This window comes from Sceloporus occidentalis, unplaced genomic scaffold, assembly GCF_023333645.1.
Source record: "Sceloporus occidentalis isolate IW3139 unplaced genomic scaffold, rSceOcc1.0.p SCAF_176, whole genome shotgun sequence".
In the NCBI taxonomy this organism is placed as follows: domain Eukaryota; kingdom Metazoa; phylum Chordata; class Lepidosauria; order Squamata; family Phrynosomatidae; genus Sceloporus; species Sceloporus occidentalis.
This window is the reverse complement of record NW_028317156.1, coordinates 195,984-215,000: the sequence shown is the minus strand read 5'-3', so window position 1 is coordinate 215,000 and position 19,017 is coordinate 195,984. Positions and strand designations below refer to the sequence as shown.

At 48.9% G+C, this 19,017-nt stretch overlaps 7 protein-coding genes across 7 annotated transcripts; 4 read left to right on the top strand and 3 right to left on the bottom strand.

Annotated features, from left to right (window-relative positions):
* Positions 1-324: 324 nt before the first annotated feature.
* On the bottom strand, positions 325-735 carry LOC149278923 (histone H3). Its single transcript, XM_089501549.1, has one exon. It carries the CDS (start codon positions 733-735, stop codon positions 325-327), a length of 411 nt encoding a protein of 136 aa, XP_089357675.1.
* A 795-nt stretch (positions 736-1,530) lies between these two features.
* On the top strand, positions 1,531-1,842 carry LOC149278922 (histone H4). The gene has a single exon (XM_089501609.1). The coding sequence runs from the start codon at positions 1,531-1,533 to the stop codon at positions 1,840-1,842; it is 312 nt and encodes a 103-aa protein (XP_089357735.1).
* An 890-nt stretch (positions 1,843-2,732) lies between these two features.
* LOC149278921 (histone H2B 1.1) lies at positions 2,733-3,113 on the bottom strand. Its single transcript, XM_089501540.1, has one exon. The coding sequence runs from the start codon at positions 3,111-3,113 to the stop codon at positions 2,733-2,735; it is 381 nt and encodes a 126-aa protein (XP_089357666.1).
* A 350-nt stretch (positions 3,114-3,463) lies between these two features.
* Positions 3,464-3,856, top strand: LOC149278920 (histone H2A type 2-B). The gene has a single exon (XM_089501608.1). It carries the CDS (start codon positions 3,464-3,466, stop codon positions 3,854-3,856), a length of 393 nt encoding a protein of 130 aa, XP_089357734.1.
* Positions 3,857-13,416: 9,560 nt separating this feature from the next.
* Positions 13,417-13,976, top strand: LOC149278919 (histone H1.5-like). Its single transcript, XM_089501556.1, is given in 2 exon segments — positions 13,417-13,840; positions 13,843-13,976. Coding segments are annotated over 2 exon segments (558 nt in total).
* Positions 13,977-14,454: 478 nt separating this feature from the next.
* LOC149278918 (histone H3-like) lies at positions 14,455-14,865 on the bottom strand. The gene has a single exon (XM_089501571.1). It carries the CDS (start codon positions 14,863-14,865, stop codon positions 14,455-14,457), a length of 411 nt encoding a protein of 136 aa, XP_089357697.1.
* A 2,100-nt stretch (positions 14,866-16,965) lies between these two features.
* On the top strand, positions 16,966-17,277 carry LOC149278917 (histone H4). The gene has a single exon (XM_089501565.1). The coding sequence runs from the start codon at positions 16,966-16,968 to the stop codon at positions 17,275-17,277; it is 312 nt and encodes a 103-aa protein (XP_089357691.1).
* Positions 17,278-19,017: the final 1,740 nt, after the last annotated feature.

Sequence of the window (19,017 nt, the reverse complement as noted above, 5' to 3'; positions counted from 1 at the left end):
CATACTTGTGCGTAGATTGACATATTCGGCCAGCGCTCTCGCTCGGAGCCCTGTCCGTAACAGAATAGAGATAAGGGGCGGGCTTAAAGATTGTGCTTTGCCGTTACTCGTTATGCCCAGCCGGGGACTCGGCCGCTCAACGGCTCGTTCGGTAGTGGGATAATTGTGTGAGATGTTTCAAGCTTGGGCGCGAGCAACAGGGTTAATTTCGTGCATGCGAAGGGAAACACAAACCACAAGCTCGTTTGAGTGACAATGTGGTGGCTCTTAAAAGAGCCTTTGTGGGGACTGTGGGGAGATCGCGTTCGCCCACACCGCGTTTACTTAGGCACGTTCACCTCTGATCCTGCGAGCCAGCTGAATGTCTTTTGGCATGATAGTAACCCGCTTAGCGTGAATAGCGCACAAGTTGGTGTCTTCGAAAAGCCCCACCAGGTAAGCCTCGCTGGCTTCCTGGAGAGCCATAACAGCAGAACTCTGGAAACGTAGATCGGTTTTGAAGTCTTGAGCAATCTCACGGACCAGCCGCTGGAAAGGCAGCTTTCGGATAAGCAACTCCGTAGACTTCTGGTAACGACGGATTTCCCTAAGAGCTACGGTGCCCGGGCGGTAGCGATGTGGCTTCTTCACGCCCCCGGTAGCTGGAGCGCTTTTCCTCGCAGCTTTGGTTGCCAGCTGTTTCCGAGGAGCCTTTCCTCCGGTGGACTTACGGGCTGTCTGTTTGGTGCGAGCCATGCTGATGCATGCGGATACGATTCACCGACGGATACAACGTAACTGTAACGATTCTGTGGCTAACTCAACCCCTTTATAGAGTAGCGGTAAATGTGATTGGATACGCTTAATCACGCCCCTCTTTTTCATAGGCTAGGACGAAGGTTTGAAAAAGCCAGCCTTTGATCAAGAGACTTCGGTGTGGAGCGTTATCTTTTTTTTATTTATTTAAATTAAATGCTCGAATCGGTCATGTATTCGTTAGCTGCGGTTCTTTTTTTATTTATTTCTTCTCCTCTCTTTTGTTCAGCCTCCTACCTAGTGAAACTGTGTACTGGCTGACCGTTAACAGCGATACGGCGACAGCTAAAAGCCCGCCTTTATCTTGGCCGCCGTTTGGCGTTTATTTACAGCGATATGCTGCCACCTAGTGGTAAATGAGGGATCGTCGAAAGCGATCACGTGGAGGTGAGGGAGGCAGAAGCTTAAGGTACTTGATGCAGTAGAGAGGTTTGATTAATAAAGGCTAGGCATCTTTGAAAGCAGATGCGGGCTTGGTGTAGGGAGTGGCGCAAAGGAGGTTGGTTTGAATTGTTCATATCCGGTTTCCTTTGATATTCCTAAATAGCCAATCGGTGTCTGAGGCACGCTTGGAAGCTTATCCAGCCAACCAACGTGAAGCATATATTCAAATAGCAACGCCCCCTTGAGGCATCATGGTGCGGTTCCCTATCAGGTCCGTCAAGTACGTATAAAAGAAAGCGGGCTGGCCGTTAGCGAGTATTGTGCTGTGGAACTCGAGAAGTAAGTGCGATCATGTCTGGCCGTGGCAAAGGAGGTAAGGGACTCGGGAAAGGTGGCGCAAAGAGGCACAGGAAGGTGCTTCGGGATAACATCCAGGGTATCACCAAGCCTGCTATCCGCCGTTTGGCTCGCAGAGGAGGCGTAAAGCGTATCTCTGGGCTGATCTATGAGGAAACCCGTGGTGTGCTCAAAGTGTTTTTGGAGAACGTGATTCGTGACGCAGTCACTTATACTGAGCATGCCAAGAGGAAAACCGTTACCGCTATGGACGTGGTGTATGCCTTGAAACGCCAAGGCCGTACTCTGTACGGTTTCGGAGGTTAAACTTGTTGACTCGTGACCCTGAAACACCCAACGGCTCTTTTCAGAGCCACCCACAACCTCTCTTAGGCTATGATCATGTTGTCCTTGTGCCTGCCCGTGCTTTTCTATGCACACCTTGAAATAACCAGCTGAACAGTGCCTGGGTCTGGCTATAGATTGAGCTACAGGCAGGATCGGAGTGCTGGGAGTTGGGCCCGTTTGCAGAACATGTGCTGGGATCGGCAGCTGGTGTCCACCAAAGGCTTGCGCGGGGCTCGCTTGAAAGGGGGCCGGGACAGCCCAGGTTTAATAGGTGCCGTCTGTTGTAGTTATCTGTATTCTGTATGTCCCGGTATGTGGGTGAATTTTATTATGCCTGTGTCGTCCCCTCATGTGTTATCCTGTCCGTGTGCCACATGTCCTGCCCACGACACTACCGAGTTATGTATTATTGGGGAAAGCCCGTATACTACAGCGCCACCGAGGTTCCTGAAGAGCTGTGTCCTCTGCCAGGATCACGCATTGTCCTTTTCAGGACAACAGACCCACGATGTAGCTCAGCTTCGGTTAGCCACAGTGGTAAAGAAGCCCCTTCTCTCTGCAACGCTGGTTCTGTCTGGCGGTGAAGGGGTTAATCTCCGGCGTCCCAGCAGGAGAAATCAGCGATTAGCTGGAATACCCAGTCAGAGTACACGTCGGTGCCGTCACACGAGCCCCTTCACCTTGGGCTTCTCTTCCCAAGCAGTCTGGATACCCCAGCTAACCTGGAGGAGTGAGAAGCACATTTCAATGCTCTTCCCAGAGCTAGCATGTCCCCGACAAAAGCGCTAGATCAGTTACATAGCTCTGAGATGGACGATGTGGGTGGCTCTCAAAAGAGCCTTTGTTTAAAAAGTGAGAGAACGAGAACTTTACTTGGCGCTGGTGTACTTGGTAACAGCCTTGGTGCCCTCTGACACAGCGTGCTTGGCCAGCTCTCCAGGAAGGAGGAGGCGTACAGCAGTCTGAATCTCCCGAGAAGTGATAGTGGAGCGCTTGTTGTAGTGGGCTAGGCGTGAAGCTTCCCCGGCAATGCGCTCAAAAATGTCATTGACAAACGAGTTCATGATGCCCATGGCCTTGGAGGAAATGCCAGTGTCGGGATGCACCTGCTTCAGTACTTTGTAGACATAAATCGCGTAGCTTTCCTTTCTGCTCTTCTTGCGCTTCTTCCCATCTTTTTTCTGGGTCTTCGTAACAGCTTTCTTAGAGCCTTTTTTCGGAGCAGGCGCAGATTTGGCTGGCTCAGGCATCGCGTCTGCTTTCCTTTCAGCACGCAAATCAAGAGATCGTGATTAACACTGAAATTACTGCGCCAGGCCCTTCCCTTTATAGGCACCGCATGCAAATAAGGCCGTTCTGCTGTCTCGCGTCCGATTCGATGAGGTTGTCACGTGAGAAGATGCGGCCGCCCATGAAACGCAGTGCCTACACCGATTGGTGTCTCAGACTATTTCCACCCGATTGGCTGTTTTGAAAAGGAACCAATCAGCGACGATGAGCGTCACGGGGGGAAGCTACAAATAGCTGGGTAAGTGAGCGGCGTATTTTCGAAAGAAACTTCACAGTTAACTGACCGATTAGACGGTTGTTGAGCGAAAGCATGTCTGGCAGAGGAAAACAAGGTGGAAAGGTTCGCGCTAAGGCAAAGACACGTTCTTCCCGTGCTGGTCTGCAGTTCCCTGTCGGCCGTGTGCATAGGCTTCTTCGCAAGGGTAATTATGCCGAGAGAGTAGGCGCCGGCGCACCCGTGTATCTGGCAGCGGTGTTGGAGTATCTGACTGCTGAGATACTGGAGTTGGCTGGTAACGCTGCACGCGACAACAAAAAGACCCGTATCATTCCTCGCCACCTGCAACTCGCCGTTCGTAACGACGAGGAGCTCAATAAGCTGCTCGGCGGGGTCACCATTGCTCAGGGAGGTGTTCTACCCAACATCCAGGCGGTGCTCTTGCCCAAGAAGACAGAGAGCCACAAACCTGCCAAGAGCAAGTGAGTGCAGCAATCGGTAACCGCAGGGCAATTAGCAAACATCACCAAAGGCTCTTTTCAGAGCCACCCATAATCTCTGGAACAAGCTATATCTGTCTTGCGATAAACATACTGCAAACTTCTTTAAAGGCAACTGCTTTCCACTGCAGTTTTCCAGCCCGATGTTTAGTTGGTGAGCTTAACCCTACCGCCCCACTCCTCCCCCCCCGGCCGTTTCTGGGTTAAAATTCGAGGCAAAGCTGCCAGCACTTAAATGGATAAATATGGTTCTCAAGAAAGGTGGGTGGGCAAGTGCTACCACACGGTGGCAGCATTGCATAGGAAATTGTGGTTTACCGCAGATTAAAGTGGCAGAAGCCGGGGAGTTCCTCAGCTGTGTGATGATCGTGTAGCTGGCAATGGTCTGGGGAGCGTATTAATGAATTTGATAATCACTGTGAGAGAGACCCGTGAGTAGCTCCATTGTAGACATCTCCCTTGCCTCTGAAAGCTTAATTGCTAAGAAGGGATTAACCCTTCATATACCCCAAAGTAGTGATGCGAAGTTCAGATCAGTAAAGTGAATCGGATCATTTCGAGTCATTCATTGAAATTATCCGATTCATGATCCGAATCTTCGGGTCACTCAGTGTGACTCATAGGAGTTAGTGTTTCCCCAGTCCCTCCCTGCAGTCAAACTAACGATTGGCCCCGCCCCTTTCATTAGGGTCAATGAACCCTCCTGCCTGTCTGCCTACTCTAGCGATGTCACTGAAGGCAGAGAATCGTTCAGAGATTCGAACCATTCAGAGAATATCACTGACACCATACTTTTATAAATAAATACATTAATAATCTTAACTGCCCCCAGGATTTAGATTCCCCTTAGATTGCCCACCTTTAGATTGTTTTACCTCTAACTGCACCTTTAGTTAACTTTATTAAATTAACCCTCAGTCCTCAGCATTAAATTAACCCTAAACACCCCATTAACCATTACTGCCCCTAAATTAACCCTGAAGACCCTCATTAACCATAACTGCCCCGGCGCGGCTATCGGACCCACGCCGGCTGTCCCTTACCGTCCTACCTCATCCATGTATCTCCTGCCCTACCCATGGACTTCGGCTCTCGTAGCCCAGACACCCCCGCAGAGACTGGGGATCCCTTGTCACTGGAGCCGCTAGAGAGGTGGCGATCAGGCGGTGCGGCTATCGTACAAGCGGCAGTGGGCAACAGACTGGCCGGATAGGAGGGTGGTAACATACTAGGGTGAGCTAAGTAGATGGTGATAGACCAAGGGGTTGATAGACAGGGGGCAGCATGCTAGAGGGCAACATGCATTTGGTTGGTTACTAGGGCAGAACAGGGATGCGGCAGAAGACTGGACACAGCAGACAAGGGACAGGCAGTCATCAGACTGGGGGCATGCAGTAAAGAATAGGCAGGCAGTGGACTGAGAGGGATCATGCAGGAATAAATAGTAAGGCAGCAAAGTAGGGGCAGGTAGTTAGCCATAAATCAAGGAGGAGATAGGCAGGCAAAACCAAACTGAAGAGGTACAAGCAGACAGCATTAGACTGGGTACGGGAAAGTGGCATTAGACCGAGGGAGGTACAGCCAGTCAGCAACAAGAGGGAATAGGAGGGAAAAAGAAAGGCGGGAATATGGTGGGAGCAGGCAGGTGGCAGACTGGGAAAAATATGCAGAAATTAATAACCATGCAGACAGAGTGAAACAGACAAGCAGTGGCAGGACACTGGGAGAGGAACTCACAGGCGACAGAAGAAGGGGACGCAGGTAGGTGAGTCAGGTGACAACAGACAGCGGGACAAGCAGGAAAAGCAACAGAAAGGTAGTGAACAGGCAGCATTAGCAACAGAACAGTGGGCACATACAGGAGGCAACAGACTGGGGGAGGCTGCAAAGGGGTAGCAGCAGATAGATGGAAACCAGGCAGCTGATATTTTACTTTGGTAAGGAAAACTGTCAGAAAGTAGGCGAGAAGCAGAGTGGGGGAAACAGGTAGTTAGTGGAGTGGGAAGGAGGAACAGAAAGGTGTCAGCAGATTAGCAGGGGAACAGGAAGGGGCGAATAGGTAGGCAACAAACCTGGAAGGGATCGCGATTTTTAACCCTGTGCAGGATTACACTTACTAAGCCACAGAAACACCTAATAATGGTCCAAATTACATGTTTTAAATGCAGCTCCATGTTACTTACGACACTACGCTTATAGGCAGGGGGCACCATACTAGAGGGCAGAAGGCATGTGATAGCTTACTAGGTGGGAACAGTCTTGCTGCAGAGATCTGGGGGAATAGGCAGGAAGAAGACTGGGAAGTGGTAGGAAGCCAGCAGATTGAGGGGGACTCGTAAGAAGAAATAGACAGGCAGCAGAATGAGGGGAAACATGCAGAAATGAATAGGCAGACAGCATATGGGACGAGGCAGGCAGAAGCAGGCTGGGGAGGAATAGGCAGGCAGCAAAATTGGGGTGGGGTGATTGTTGGAAAGTAAAAGGCACGCATCAGAATGAGGAGGGGTAAGTGGCACCAGGCTGTGGCAAATGTCCAACAACAGACTAGGAAGGGAACAACGGGCAGCAGAGACCTTTACTCTGCTGCCTGCTCCCCGTCTGGGGAGAGAAAGGAATAGGCAGACGGGGAGCAGGCAGCAGAGGAAAGGTGAGAGAATAAGCAAGCAGTAGAGTGAAGAGGAGGGATAAGAGGTAGGCGGCAGCACAAAGTGTAGGAGTGCATTAAGGCGGGGAGGGGAGCAGGCAAGCAGTAGCAAATTGTGAAAGGAAATAGACAGGTTGCATCAGACTGGGAAGGGTAGTGGAAGTAAAGACAGGAAGCAGCAGACTGGTCTAGTGACAGGCAGGCAGCAAACACGAGTGGTTGAATAGGCAGGTGGCTAAAGACTGTGAAAGTAACAGGCCGGGGCAACTGGAAGGAAGAGTGAAAATGAGAGAATAAGCAAGCAGCAGAGTTAAGAGGAAGGAAAGAGAAAGATGGCAGCACAGAGTGTAGGAGTGCATTTAGGCAGCAAAAGACAAGGGTAACAGGCAGTCAGCAACAGACAGGGGAGGGGGGAAAGGTGGCTAAAGATTGTGGGAAGTAACCGGCAGCCAACAGCAGTTGGTTATAAGTGGAAGCAGGCTGGGTGAACTGGCAGGCAGTAGAATAGGATGGGAAATGTGACGGCCCCGGGTTAATCGGTACCGTCTGTGGTAGTTCTTGTTTGTGATACCTGCATTTCCCGGTATATGTTGTAATTATGGTGTGTGCTTTTGTTCCCCTTGTTTGCTACCCTGTCCAGGTACCACATGTCCTGCCCCCTCCCTCCTTACACAGACTACAGTAGAGACCCCCTACTGGGCTGAGTGCTAATACTCAGTCATATGCAAAGGAGGGCAGGATGTAATTCCCTTGTGTCTATTGGATGCAATTCCCTTGTGTCTACTGGACGCAATTCCCTTGTGTGTCTATTGGACGTAACTCAATCCCTTGTACTGTTTAAATACCCCTGTGTTCCCAAATAAAGGGAGTTCCTGTTTTCACCTCAACATGAGTGTTGCCTGATGCTTGGGGTGGGCTGATATGATCCTGTATTGTCCTTTTCAGGACAATAACCACGCTGTGTAGCTAAGCTTCGGCTAGCCACAGCGCCAAGGTAGCTCCGGTGCAGCGAAGCCCACCCTTCTATCTACACCGCTGGAGTTGTCACGGAGCTGGCTAGTCCGACCGACTGCCTCCGCTGTCTTGTGCTCCCTTAGCCTGGGACAACACACTTTCCCCGGTTCCCCAGTCACTAGCCGAGACTCAGTGTAGGGTAAAACCAAACGAAGACTGATTTATTGTAGACACACAGAGCTGGATATATCCAGCAAAACACACATTAACATAAAACAAGATATTGGGACACAAACCGCCCCCTTAATCTGCCTCCCAGAGACAACAGGGGCAGTAACGGGATTAACAATACAATAGGGGGGAGACTGATTTATACAACATTAAACATCAAAGAATGGTGGTCACTCCCTGGTGGCAGATCCTGGCTGTCTGCTGGAGATAATCCCCTCAGCCAGTGATGAGATGATACTGCTGGGGGTAGCCACAGAAGTCTTTACAAACCCAGGGCCCATAGTCAATAGGGAGGAGGCTGGCAGTCAGGCTTCTCCAGTGGCCCCAGTGATGGAGGCTTCCGTCACAGGAGTGTGTAACAACTCACCTGCCAAATCAACTAGCCCTGAAAATGGATGGCGCTGGAGCGTCGGGCCCATACCCGGCCGTCGCCGGCACTGAGAGCCCCGGGGGCTAGGCCGCGACGAGTAGGAGGGCCGCCGCGGTGGGCGCGGAAGCCCCGGGCGAGGGCCCGGGTGGAGCCGCCGCAGGTGCAGATCTTGGTGGTAGTAGCAAATATTCAAACAAGGTCTGCCGGCGGAAGGAGCGCGGGCGGCGGCGGCGACTCTGGACGCGCGCCGGGCCCTTCCCGTGGATCGCCCCAGCTGCGGCGCGCGCCTCTCTCCCGGCCCCCCGCCCCCCCGCCCGCCACAAGCGGCCGGCCAGAGGTCAAAAACACAAGTCAGGTGGCAGTCAGTCAAGGGGGCTTAAGGCTGGTCGGGGGGGCTTAAGGCTGGTCGGGGGGGCTTAAGGCTGGTCGGGGGGGGGTTTAGGCTGGTCGGGGGGAGCTTAAGGCTGGTCGGGGGGGGACTTAAGGCCGGCGGAGGGCTTAAGGCTGGCAGGCTGGCAGGCAGGCGGGCGGCTTAAGGCTGGCCGGCATCAGTCAGGGTGCTTATGTCCGGCGGCAGTCAATGGAAATTTAATAATCTACCTTGGTGTGGTAGATCATAAAGCACTCATCGATGCAGAGTCCTGGCAAAGAGGGACAGAAAGGGCAGTGGTACCTGGAGTCCTTCCTAAAACCCTTTTTGTAACAGACTCTGCATCTTTTCTGAGGCTTCTGTTTGGCACCAGTGGTAGGGATTGCAGAAGGAAAATGCCTGCCGGTAAGACGCAGGACATTCTCATCCTGCACATGAGGGATTGGCTGCTCAAAGAGGATATCCCTCAGGATTTTGAGCTGGAACACTAGGAAGGTGTAGATCTTTTCAGTGGCACATTTCTTGTACAACACATATGTGTTGTACATGGCAACCTGGGTGAGGTAAATGGCCACCTTTTTGTACCAGGTCTTGGTCTTACGCAGCACCAGGTACGGCTGCAGACACTGGTCAGAAAGATCTACACCCCCCATGTTCTTGTTGTAATCGGTGATGCACTGAGGCTTGAGCCTCTGAGCATCACCTTCCCCACGTACACTGACAGGCACCACCTTCTCGTTGTGTATAGTGGAGAGGATATACACATCCTTCCTGTCAGTGTACCTGAGGGCCAACAGCTCCTGACTGCGCAGAACACTGGTAGTGCCGCGCCTCTGCCTTGGGTAGGTGAGTTTTTTAGGATAACCCTTGCGGGTTGGCCTAACAGTGCCACATGCCGGGGTCTGCTGTAAAAATAAAAAATGAAACAAGTCTGGGCTGGTGTAAAAGTTATCCACCCAGAGGTGGTAGCCCTTATTCAGATAGGGGGACAGCAGGTCCCACACTATCTTCCCACTAGTACCCACAGATTGTGGGCAGCCAGGGGGATCAAGGTGACTGTCCTTCCCTTCGTAGATTCTGAAGGAAACAGTATATCCCGTCCCACTCTCGCAAAGTTTATATAACTTTACACCGTACCTCGCTCGCTTGGACGGGATATACTGTTTGAAGTTCAGTCTACCCTTGAATAGGACCAGGGACTCGTCTACAGCCACATTTTTATCGGGGGTATAAATTTCAGGGAATTTACGTGAAAAATAATTAATAATGGGCCTCAATTTATATAAATGGTCAAATTGGGGGTGCTCTCTAGGGGGGCATTGGGAATTGTCAGTAAAATGTAAAAATCTTAGGAGCCCAAAGTACCTGTTCCGGGGCATTATTTGGGAAAAAGCAGGGGTGGATATTATGGGATCTGTGCTCCAATAGGAGCGTATCGTGGGCTTTTTCACAATGCCCATCATAAGGGTCAGGGCCCAAAATCTTCTAATTTCATGGGAGTCAGTGGGGTACCAGGTCTGGCTTCTGTCTCCTTGGTCAGCTGCCTGACACTGGGCTGCATAGAGGTTTGTTTGAGCTGCTAGCAGCTCAAAAAACTCGGGGGCAAACATTAAATGGAAAAATGACTTTGGCTCGCTAGCATCAATGTCACATCTGATGCCAGGAGTCCCAGTAAAAGCAGGGATTACTGGGTCTATCATATTTGGGGGCACCCAATTATATTTAGAGTCAGGCTCTCCACGCCTGGCTTTAGCAGATGGACCCTGGCCATCATCGTCTTCCTCTGACTCGTCATTATCTGACGCACAGCAGGATTCCTCAGATATTGGATCAATATCTGATGCAGTCAGAGTGGCCTCGGCGTCTGACGCGGTCAGAGTGGCCTCGGCGTCTGACGCGGTCAGAGTGGCATCGTCATCAGACTGAGTGAGGCAGTCATGAGCCTCCTCAGCGCTGAAGACATGTTGCGCCATTGTACCTACCTGGCCAATTTCTAAAACACTACACTATCCCCAATATATGATGTGGTTTTGCACTAAGCACTGCAGCTCTGCAAAACGAACTCTCTCTCTCTCTCCTCTCTCTCTCTCTCTCTCTCTCTCTCTCTCTCTCCCAGTGTCGCACATCCGGCAGTAATGTCACTGACCCGGATGTGGTTCAGTCCCCCAAGGCTAATGACACACCAAGTTGTTACAGGAGATCGGGCAGCAGAAAGCCTGGCTTCTGCTGCCAGGGGGGGGTCCAGGCTGTCAAACGACAGCCTGTTCTCCCGTGCAGCGGCAGGGATGTGTTCCTGATGCTGCACGAAAGGCTAGACGTCCCGGTACGTCTATAGGGGATTGAAGGGGTTAACATACTCTGCAGCACTGTATATAGTATGTCAGTGTAATTTATTATCCATTATTTAGTTGTCGAACAATACTACTACTCTGAGCCATCACATATAAATGGAACTAAGTTTATTTATTTATATAATACATTGCTGGTATAAATACACATTATGAGGCCAGGAAGCGGTGGGAAGGGGCCCCCTGAGTGGAAGTCCGGATGCTTTGGGAGGGGACCCCCCGAGTGGCAGTCTGGAATCCTTGGGAGGGGGGCCCTGAGTGGCAGTCTGGAATCCTTGGGAGGGGGGCCCCTGAGTGACTGTCAGGAAACTGTGGGTGGGGGTTCCCGAGTGGCTTTCTGGAGGGGCCCCTGAGTGGCAGTCTGGAATCCTTGGGAGGGGGGCCCCTCAGTGACTGTCAGGAAACTGTGGAAGGGGGGCCCCTGAGTGGCAGTCCGGAAGCTGTGGGTGGGGGTTCCCGAGTGGCTTTCTGGAGGGGGGCCGAGTGGCCGTCAGGAAGCTGTGGGAGAGTGGCCCCCGCGTGGCAGTCAATCATCCGAGTCGCAGTCAGGGAGCTGTGTGAGCTTTCTCAATCCGCACGGAGAAGCGTCCCCTCCTGTTACGTGACAATTAAAGGAATGTTCGCAACGTATTTTGTTCGTTCTGAATGTCTTAATTATGCTTGAGAAAAAAAAAAGGTTTTACAACTGCAAAAATAACGTATTTATCTTTATATATTTAATATAAAACAAACACGTACGTATTAACCTAACATTCGGCACCCTCTCCTCGCCGGCATTCATTTATCACAACACCAAGTCAATGAACGCCTGGACAGCTGCCAAACCGCAACCAATCAATACACCGGGACTGCTGCCAAACCGCAACAAGAACACCGGGACTGCTGCCAAACCGCAACAAGAACACCGGGACTGCTGCCAAACCCCAACAAGAACACCGGGACTGCTGCCAAAACCATCAAAGTACTCAACAAGAACAACAAGAAACTAAATACCTAAGGAGCGGGACTCGGCTCCCTATTCAAGGCAGGAATCCATTTAAAATGTTATTTAAAAAATATATTAAAAATGTAATTTCACGTCCATCCGCTCTCTCCGTCCTCCAACTTTTTCTTGCCTTGAGCAGATCTGGGATCTCCAGAAGACACAAGAAAGGAAGGGGTTAATCCAAACAGACACTCGGGGGAGGGGCTAGGAGAATGAGAGAGGTAGTAGACGGCTAGATAGTCCCTCCCCTGTCTCCGTATTGGTGCCGGCTGCTGAAGAGGAAGCCCCGCCCTCTTCAGTAAGTCTGGTGCCGGCTCCCCCTGTCACAAAAATACAGGCTTCGAAGGGCTGATTACAGGGCAGGGGGAGGGGGACACACTAGTCTGCTGCTCTGGGCCCCCAATATTAACGTATAGTCATAAGTCAGTCTGTGTGTTACTATACAGAGGTCAGTCTAAATGATCATAGATCACACACACAACTAACAAGGATCTTTCCTGTTATTTTCCCTTTCTAGTTCTATACACACACACGCACTCACGTTAAAGAAATAGTATATACATCATTAATACGCAGTGGTGCATGCACACAAACACATTCTCACGCATAACCCTTTCCTCACTGACGTATGCTCACGCGCTAATACACACAAACACACTCTCGCACATAAAACGTCCTGATAAGACAAAACCTAATCTTAATAATTACTTTTATTATTTTGAATAATAAATAAATCCTATAAGTCCTAAGACCGGCAGGCAGCCATGCACTAGCAGTAGAAATACAATTTATTTTAAATTATTTAATTGATTATTATTAGTTAAAAATATTCATAATTTTTTATGTTATTCTTTAATGTATAAATATTAGGCTATTCTTAATATAATAATTAGTAATAATTAATGATTGGGTTATATAAATTTAACATTAAGTTTAAGGGTAAATTAATCTTTAATAGGTGATATCAGGGCCGGCCCAAGGCAAAATGCCGCCTGGGGCGAATTTTAAAATGCCCCCCCCCCTTATCTACCCTTCCTCTCCCTCCGTCCCTGCTGCCCCCCCCATTATCTACCCTCCCCCCATTATCTACCCTTCCTCCCCCCCTTGTACTTACCTTTCAGCAGTCCTGCAGTGAGTCTCCCTGTTCGGTCTCGGTGCCGGCTTGTAATGCTGAGCGCCGGAAATCTTCCGGCACTCAGCATTACAAGGCGGCACCGAGACCGAACAGGGAGACTCGCCGCAGAGGAGAGAGAGAGAGGGGCGCCGAGCGGGTACTGACAGCTTGGTAAGCGAAAACCACTCGGCGCCCCTTTCTCTCTCTTTTCGCTTTGTTTTTTTTGGGGGGGTGGGGGCCGCACGGTGTAGGAAATTTAACTGCTTTGAATTAGAAGTGTGATGAGACTTTACGCGCAAACGGTAAGTATATTTTCCTTTCAACCTCCCCCTGAATGCAAATCCAGTGATGCCCCAGCGATCGGCAGCATGGGGAGGTTTCAGAAACGGCGTCCAATCATAGACTCGCAGGCTACTGCTCATGAACCAATGAATGTGCGGCAGCTCGTCTATAAAAGCCAAACTTCTGGCGGTTTAACCCCGTGTTTACGTGCGATTGCAAGTCTTTCGTGGCGCGATCCAAGCATTCAGATGGCCGAGACAGCTCCTTCCCCTGCACCTCCGCCGGCAGAAACCTCTGCCAAGAAGAAACAGCCGAAGAAGCCGGCAGCTGCAAAAAGCCGTCCTGTGAAGTCCGGTCCCAGTGTCTCCGAGCTTATTGTGAAAACAGTCTCTGCGTCCAAGGAGCGCAGCGGAGTGTCTCTCGCAGCTCTTAAAAAAGCACTCGCTGCTGGCGGCTACGACGTAGAAAAGAATAACAGCCGCCTGAAGCTCGCTCTCAAGGGTCTGGTGTCTAAAGAGACCCTGATCCAGCTGAAAGGCAGCGGTGCCTCTGGCTCTTTCAAGCTGAACAAGAAGCAGCTGGAGAGCAAAGAGAAGACATCAAAGAAGAAGGAAACTCCCGTAAAGCCTAAAAAAGTAGCCCCTAAGAAGGTTGTGAAGTCGCCCAAGAAACCGTCGCCAAGAGTCCTAAGAAGCCTAAGGTTAAGGCGAAGAAAGCTGTCAAGAGCCCAGCTAAAAAGGTCACAAAGCCCAAGGCAGTCAAAAGCCCCGCAAAGCCCAAGGCTAAAAAGGCAGCCCCCAAAAAGTGAGAAGGGGGGGGGTGGGTTTTGGAGCGCCTCTGGTGTGTGCTTTCCCACTTATTCTAAACACAAAAGTTTCTTTTTAGAACCATCATATCCTCCGAAAAAGATTTTAAAAAAGCGTTTAATCACCCGGCCGCGGCTATGTGGGCCACCCGCTGAAAGCCTAGCCCCATACTTGTGTGTTAAGCGTGGATTGACATATTCGGAAAGCGGTCTCGCTCGGAGCCCTGTCCGTAACAGAATAGAGATAAGGGGCGGGCTTAAAGATTGTGCTTTGCCGTTACTCGGCCGCTCAACGGCTCGCTCGGTAGTGGGATAATGGTGTGAGATGTTTCAAGCTTGGCCGCGAGCAACAGGGTTCATTTCGTGCATGCGAAGGGAAACACAAAACACAAGCTCGTTTGAATGACAATGTGGTGGCTCTTAAAAGAGCCTTTGTGGGAGGGTGAGGGGGGAAACAGCGTTCCCCCCACACCACGTTTACTTACGCACGTTCACCTCTGATCCTGCGAGCCAGTTGAATGTCTTTTGGCATGATAGTAACCCGCTTAGCGTGAATAGCGCACAAGTTGGTGTCTTCGAAAAGCCCCTCCAGGTAAGCCTTGCTGGCTTCCTGGAGGGCCATGACAGCAGAACTCTGGAAACGTAGATCGGTCTTGAAGTCTTGAGCAATCTCACGGACCAGCCGCTGGAAAGGCAGTTTTCGGATAAGCAGCTCCGTAGACTTCTGGTAACGGCGGATTTCCCTTAGAGCTACGGTGCCCGGGCGGTAGCGATGTGGCTTTTTCACGCCCCCGGTAGCCGGAGCGCTTTTCCTCGCAGCTTTGGTCGCCAGCTGCTTCCGGGGAGCCTTTCCTCCGGTGGACTTATGGGCTGTCTGCTTGGTGCGAGCCATGCTGCTGCGTGCCGATCTGATTCACCGACGGATACAACGTAACTGTAACGACTCTGTGGTAGTGATGTCCGGATCATAAACGAATCGTTCATTTGATCCGGTTCTTTTTAGTGATCCGGATGAATCGGTTCACTAGACTGAACGATTCATTTGTAGCGGTTCAGTCTGTGAATCATGCAGCTGTAACCTGATCCTAGAGCTGTGAGTCATCTGCAGAGCACTCAGACACAGACTCTGGGGTCAGGTTACAGCTCATTAATTCACAGAGGAACGATGACTCATAGAGTCAGAGAGTCGTTCGAAGAGTCGAATGATCCGAAGAGTCGAATGATCCGAAGAGTCGAATGATCCGAAGAGTCGAATGATTCGAATCTTACAGGGATCCCGATCTTACAAGGATCCGAATCTTACGGAGATTCGAATCATTCAGAGAATATTACTGATACCATACTTTTATAAATAAATACATTAATAATGTTCACACTGCGCCCAGGATTTAGATTCCCCTGACTTGGCCCCCCTTTACCTATAACTGCACCTACAGTTAACTTTATTAAATTAATTAAATTAACCCTCAGTCATCAGCATAAAATTAACCCTTATACCCCATCAACCATAACTGTCCCTGAAATTTACCGTAAAGATCCCATTAACCATAACGGCCCCTGAAATTAACCCTAAAGACCCCATTAACCATAACGGCCCCTGAAATTAACCCTAAATACTCCATTAACCATAACTGCCCCTGAAATTTACCGTAAAGATCCCATTAACCATAACGGCCCCTGAAATTAACCCTAAAGACCCCATTAACCATAACGGCCCCTGAAATTAACCCTAAATACTCCATTAACCATAACTGCCCCTAAATTAATTGCATGTACTCCAGATAAATTACCAAATAAATTGGTATGGTTGATGGGGTCTTTAGTGTTAATTTAGGGGCAGTTATGCTTAATGGGGTGTTTAGGGATAATTTAGGGGCAGTTATGCTTAATGGGGTGATTAGGGTTAATTTGGGGGCAGTTATGGTTAATGGGGTGTTAAGGGTTAATTTTAGGGGCAGTCATGGTTGATGGGGTGTTAAGGGTTAATTTTAGGGGCAGTCATGGTTGATGGGGTGTTTAGGGTTAATTTAATGGTGAGGGTTAATTTAATTAATTTAATAAAGTTAGCTTAAGGTGCAGTTGCAGGTAAAGGGGAATGTAAATCCTGGGGGCAGTGATTATTAATGTATTATTTATAACAGTATGGTGATATTCTCTGAATGATTAGAATGCCAATGAAGGCAGAGAGTCGTTCAAAGATCAGGATCTTACAATGATCCGGATCTTACAGTGATCCGGGTCACTGTAAGATTCGAATCTTTGAACGACTCTCTGCCTTCATTGACATCACTGGAGGCAGGGGGGAGGATTCACAATGAAAGGGGCGGGGCCAATCGTTAGTGTGCCTGCACGGAGTTACTGGAAAACAGTAACTCCGTGCAGGCACACTGAGTGATCCGAAGATTCGGATCATGAATCGGATCATTTCAGTGAACGAATCGAAATTATCCGATTCACTTTAATGATCCGAACATTCCATCACTACTCCGTGGCCAACTCAAGCCCTTTATAGAGTAGCGGTAAATGTGATTGGATACGCTTAATCACGCCCCTCTTTTTCATAGGCTAGGACGAGGGTTTGAAAAAGCCAGCCTTTGATCAAGAGACTTCGGTGTGGAGAGTTTTTTTATTTTATTTTATTAAATGCTCGAATCGTTCATTTATTCGTTAGCTGCGGTTCTTTTTTTGTTAATTTATTTGATCTCCTTTCTTTTGGTCAGCCTCCTACCTAGTGAAACTGTGTACTGGCTGACCGTTAACAGCGATACGGCGAAAGCTAAAAGCCCGCCTTTATCTTGGTCTCCGTCTCGGTGTCTGAGGCACACTTGGAAGCTTTTCCAGCCAACCAACGAGAAGCATTTATGAAAAAAAGCAACGCCCCCTTGAGGCAGAATGGTGCAGTTCCCCATCAGGTCCGTCCAGTACGCATAAAAGAAAGCGGGCCGGCCGTAGGCGAGTATTGTGCTGTGGAACTCGTGGAGTAAGCGTGATCATGTCTGGCCGCGGCAAAGGAGGTAAGGGACTCGGGAAAGGTGGCGCAAAGAGGCATAGGAAGGTGCTTCGGGATAACATCCAGGGTATCACCAAGCCTGCTATCCGCCGTTTGGCTCGCAGAGGAGGTGTAAAGCGTATCTCTGGGCTGATCTATGAGGAGACTCGCGGTGTGCTCAAAGTGTTTTTGGAGAATGTGATTCGTGACGCAGTCACTTATACTGAGCATGCCAAGAGGAAAACCGTTACCGCTATGGACGTGGTGTATGCCTTGAAACGCCAAGGCCGTACTCTGTACGGTTTCGGGGGTTAAGCTGGTTGACTCGTCACCCTGAAACACCCAACGGCTCTTTTCAGAGCCACCCACACACTCTTGGTCTATGATCATGTTGTCACCGTGTCTGCTCGTGCTTTTCTATGCACACCTTGAAATAACCAGTGGCTGGGTCTGGCTGTAGATTGAGCTACTGGCAGGATCGGAGTGCTGGGAGTTGGGCCCGTTTGCAGAACATGTGCTGGGATCGGCAGCTGGTGTCCTCCAAAGGCTTGAATAGGGGCTGTCTGGCAGTGAAGGGGTTAATCTCGGGAGTCCCGGGGAGCGGAGGCATCCTGGATTTCTGTCAGTCAGGGGGGCCCAAGATTTGCCGAGCGGTCGTTTTCAGCAACCGCTCGGCACCCCTTGGGCTCCGCTGATTGACAGAAATCCAGGGCCCGGTCGCAGTCGCGACCCCGGTAGTTCCGCCACTGTGTTATGAAATTTGAATAACGCCACAGAAAAGCGCGAGCCTCCCTGGGTGTATCCAATGCGCATGCGCGAGAAGCGAGCGGCTGTCGTGAGGTAAAGCGCCACAGCAGTCGAGATGGCGGGATTACGCAGAGGGGTCGCTCGTCTGACAGGGCTTGTTTTTCACAGTCGGCATCAGGTTTACCGAGTGAATAGCGCCGGTACGTCCACAAAACAATATATAAAATACATTTGATAATAATTTTATTGAATGCTCAAAGTTAACGGGAATAAGGCGTTATTGGTTAGGGGTGAAAAGGCTGTGCGAGTTATGTCATATTAAGTAGTGCTGGGTATAAAATACTGTAAATAACGTTAACTCCAATATATATTTTCTCTACATAAATGTAATTTATAATATCATTTATTAGTATTATTTTTAATTTATAATTCATATTTTAAGATATTGCAAATTATGACTTATATTAACTTTATATTTTTGTTATATTTTTTTAATTTAAGTTTATATTAAAATGTATATTTTAAAAATATCGTAAATTATATTTTATTCATTATGAGTTATTTTTATTTTTTTAATTCAGTGTATAAATTATAATTTATCTTTTACAAATATTGTAAATATTTTATATTTTTAATTCTAACATATATAAACATTTTTATATTATAAATTAGAATCTGGAGGACCTGTCTATATGAACATTTAATATAATATATTTAATATATCTTTATATTATATATATTCATATTTTCTAAGAAAGCAAAAAACACAAAATTCCACGTGTAAATTCAATAAAAATGAATATAGTTCTTCCCAAAAGTAAGCAGCTCCCAGCGATACTCGTCCTCAAAGAAACGAACGGCAGATCGTGGAGCGCAAATACATGGGGGGAAAAAATCAAATACAATAATAGTGCGATATGTGGAAATAAAAAAGACTTTAATATGATGTAAGATCCACTCACAAGCGGGCCGGATCAAATAGGCTCATCAAAAGGTTCGGAGAAATGTTCGTGTTTAACCCCTTGGCTGCTAAGCCATTTCCCACCCTGGGTGCTAAGCTGGTTTTCGGCATTTTGGTGCATTTCACGTTTATTGGGAATAAACTATGAAAACCATATATTGTTGTTTTTTTCAGCACACCCAGCAGATTCCAAATAGGCCTTTTTGATACGTCTGCGTCTCATTAGGTTTGCAAAATAAAGCCAAAAATGGGGGGAAAAGTGTGTATTTTTTTTTTTACTTCCGACTCAATAAAAACTAGTTTGTAATTGTATTTTTCGAAAACTCTAATATCAAAAGCTGTGTTGC